A 3,683-nucleotide genomic window follows, 5' to 3' on the forward strand; every position below is an offset into this window, starting at 1 on the left:
CTTCAGAGGGAGAATGCAGCTACTGTCAGGTTCACATCTTCTGTCAGCTATGTGAGAGATTGATTCTTACCTTGGTTTAAATGGATTGGGTGTCAAGTTTTGTTTTTACTGTCAAATTGCAATGGAGAATAAAAGATGAAGAGAAGATGACAGCAATTCAAACCAGACCTGGCATCCATTGAAAAAAGTCACAAGGGGGGTATCTTTCTTCTCTTGGCAATTGGCAGCAGGAGAAAGTCCTTGAGCTTTTCTCACTAGCCTTTGGTCATCACTTGGCTTTGGGAATGGGGTTACAAGGACACATTTCAGTTTCTGCTTGAAGCCAGATGGTTGTGACTGGATGTTTTCTGAGAAAATATCTCCTGGGATTTGACTAGAGACTAATGGAATTGGTTATGAAAAATTGCCAACAATACTGTAAATACAACACATCTCATCAAATACAATTGATTAGCCTAAGTGGGAGGCACCTCTGTATTCTTTTTTTCCCACCAAAATAACTCTTGACTCCTCTCACATACATTCCCAGTCTTTCAAAATGACCAGACTGCAGAGAATACTTGCAACAGGTGGGTGGTAACTGAGCTGAAATTGAGACAGGATGGTACATGCAAAAAATGTAGGCACTAGTCCGGATAGGGCTGTCCTTAGGAATTGAGTTTAGTGATCAGTAAGAAGGCAGTACAGAGTAAAAGTCTAGCAAAAAAGGGATGTGTGCATTAGAAAGGGAGGGTAAGACAAAAGAACAGTATGGTTTTAAAGATTTAAGATAGTGGGGGAAGTATAAGAGGGAGTTAAGAATAGAACAGTTAATGAAAAATGTAGACGACTTTAAACATGCATTTTACCCTGCAACTTGATGTATTCTTTGAGGCATATCCTGTAAATGGTAAATTCCAGGAACTGTGGAATTGGGTCGAAGTAAACATTGTCAAGTTAACTTGGGTGTCTTAAGTTATTAAGGTCTGATCTGTTTTCTTATCTTGGGGGAATACTGATTTAGTAAGTCATGCCAGGTTCAAATAGGCAAGAAATATTTTTACCATTCAGAGCTCCCTCTAGAACACAGAGCAGTTTATTGTTGAAACACCTATTGGCTTGTTTATAATTTTTGCCCCCCTTTCACTTTAATCCATAGCTTTAAAACCAGAAAAACCAAAACTTGCTGTTTGTGGAAGAAATCACACTTTAGTTTACACAGGTATGTAATCTATATTGTATACATATTAAAAATAAATTTCTTCCCTTGCTTTCAAGCAAAATCAGATTAGGAGCTCCAGGACTGTTGAGGAAGGAAAAATAAATGAAAATGGGACTGCTAAAACTTGGGGTTTTGACATCCAATTCTTAGAATGTTTGATTTATTCTGAGGCAATAATAATTCTGAGGCATTTATAAACTAATGTTATATAGCAGTTTGCCAGCAATAGACATAGGGAAAAATTTCTTGCTGGCACTTGTGGTGTGGGTAACAATTGTCAGTATTTCATTTAAGCCCTATAAAAGTATATTATTATTTTTATATACATCTGTTCCCAAATTTACCTTTGACAAGTAATATTTATTAGTGTGAAGTTATATATTTGAGTAAATATAGTAGAACTGCATGTTTTCAAGTCTTCAAATTTTGTTGCATTTTTGTTTAGACAATGTAGTCTGCTACTTCAATGACAAGTTGCTTTATTAAGCTATAAATAAATAAAGTGTAAATTTAAACGTAAAAATAAATTTGTAGAGAGACAGTATCCAGAGAATTTATGCAAACTCTTGTCGTGCTTCTATAATTTATGTAACAAAATAGCCATCTTTGTGGTTGCAATCCTTTAGCTTTCAGTAATGTTATAAAGAGGATTGTTTGATTATTAGGAGTTTTATATGCATGGAGATGCTGAGCACTGTAAATAAGACTGCTAGAATAAAAAGAACATTTTAATAACAGTGGAGTATGCAAGACTGCACAGGGTAAATGTTAGTCACTTTTGGTGTACATATTGGCCAGATCGTTTGTGGCCAGGTATATAGCAAGGACCATTTATAAATTGAATGTCAGTTCTTATCACATTTCTGTCTGGATTTGTGTTAACGATGGGCCGTATCTGTTTCATCATAGATGAGCACTTTAGATGTGAAACATACTAAAATTAAAAATATAAATCTTAAAATTCTCTTAAGTTGAAGATATCAGTTGTCAGCGCTAATTTAAATTTTAAGATTATGAAACAAAATACATAGTTAATTAAATTGAAAGTTATTTGAATATTAAAATGAGTAAAATATTTCTAATAAAAAACCAACTAAAAATATATTTCATTCACAGTACTCAAAACTATCAAGTTATTAATCTGTTTAATTTATGTACTAATACAGCTCCAGTTTTCTTGTCTGTGACTTAATTCACCATTTTCCTTTAATTTTATCTTAAAATATACATTATTTGTGGAAGAAGCTGCTTCTGGCTGCCAGGGTTACTGGTAGTAATTTCCTCAGAACTCTTGCAGAAACTTCAAATTATATTTATTTATTAGGTTAATCTTCAGAATATTAAGGAATGCAGACAGTCTAACTACATGTAAGGCTTTTAGGAAGTTCTGATCCAAGTGTGTGCAGGAAGGCCTCCTTGTTAGCTACAAAAGAAACTGCTAATGTCAATTCAGGAGTAATTCAGGACAGTAGACCCAACACTTCTGTGATGTTTTTCCATTGAAAATTAAATTACTTGCCCCAGTTTCTTCATTCTGCGTGTTACATGTGCTTTTCTGTATGCAGAAAAAGGAAATGTGTATGCTGCTGGAGGTAACAGTGAAGGTCAGCTGGGATTAGGTGACACAGAAGAAAGGACCACATTTCATTTAGTAAGTTTTTTCACCAGCCAGCACAAGATCAAGCAGCTAGCAGCTGGATCATACACCTCAGCAGCAGTAACTGGTAAGAGCAACTGCCAATAAAATCTGCTTCCATGTGTCCAGCCTGGTGTTCCAGGGAAACACTCCAGCATTCTGTCTCCATATGTGGATGTATTTTCTATCCTCCCTATCTTCTTTCATTGGTAACCATAGTCATTTCTTGACAACCAATTGCCTATTTTAACAGTCTGGTAAGGGGTGGCAGTCTTACTATCTTCCTACAATTTTTGTGAAAGTAGACCTTTTCCATGAGCCATAGCCTGCAGTGGGAGCTTGACCTGGACTAGAAATCCTTACAAAGGAGAAACAGTATGAAGATCCTCAAAATGGAAAAAGTCTTCAGTTTATTTCCAGGGAAGCCAGCTACAAAACATGAATCTTGCAAAAACTAAGCATCTCTAATTCCACTTCTTACAGCAACTACTTTGGTCTATTGGTGCAGGCTACAAAGCTGTGTCGTTCCTTAAAAATTCTGAGAGAGTCCAAACCCATCACCTATTTCTCAGGTGGCAAAATTATACTATTATGTTGAAGTCCACACAGTTATAATACTTTCAGCCATTGGATGGTGGTCCTATATCACCCCATAATGCAGTTTCTCAAAGTTTTGGTGTAAAGCAGCTGTTTCTGTACATGTTTAGGATAACCTATTGAGTCTGTAATTTCAGAATGCTGGGCTGCTTGTTTGGTTCTTGCTTTTTTATGGCGATTGCTAACATTCTCCTGAGATTTTTAAGACAACTTTGAATGATCTTCCTTCCTAACACTGTCTCAGTAACA

The 3,683-nt window shown here is 35.8% G+C and overlaps 1 protein-coding gene across 1 annotated transcript in view; it reads left to right on the top strand.

Annotated features, from left to right (window-relative positions):
• Positions 1 to 3,683, top strand: part of RPGR (retinitis pigmentosa GTPase regulator) — a 50,557-nt gene that overhangs the window by 6,308 nt on the left and 40,566 nt on the right. The window contains exons 5-6 of the mRNA XM_017810876.1: positions 1,139 to 1,201; positions 2,767 to 2,925. Coding sequence (XP_017666365.1) covers positions 1,139 to 1,201; positions 2,767 to 2,925 — 222 coding nt within the window. The remainder of the gene's footprint in view (positions 1 to 1,138; positions 1,202 to 2,766; positions 2,926 to 3,683) is intronic.

Source organism: Lepidothrix coronata, unplaced genomic scaffold (assembly GCF_001604755.1).
Source record: "Lepidothrix coronata isolate B3197 unplaced genomic scaffold, Lepidothrix_coronata-1.0 Scaffold30, whole genome shotgun sequence".
Lineage (NCBI taxonomy): Eukaryota > Metazoa > Chordata > Aves > Passeriformes > Pipridae > Lepidothrix > Lepidothrix coronata.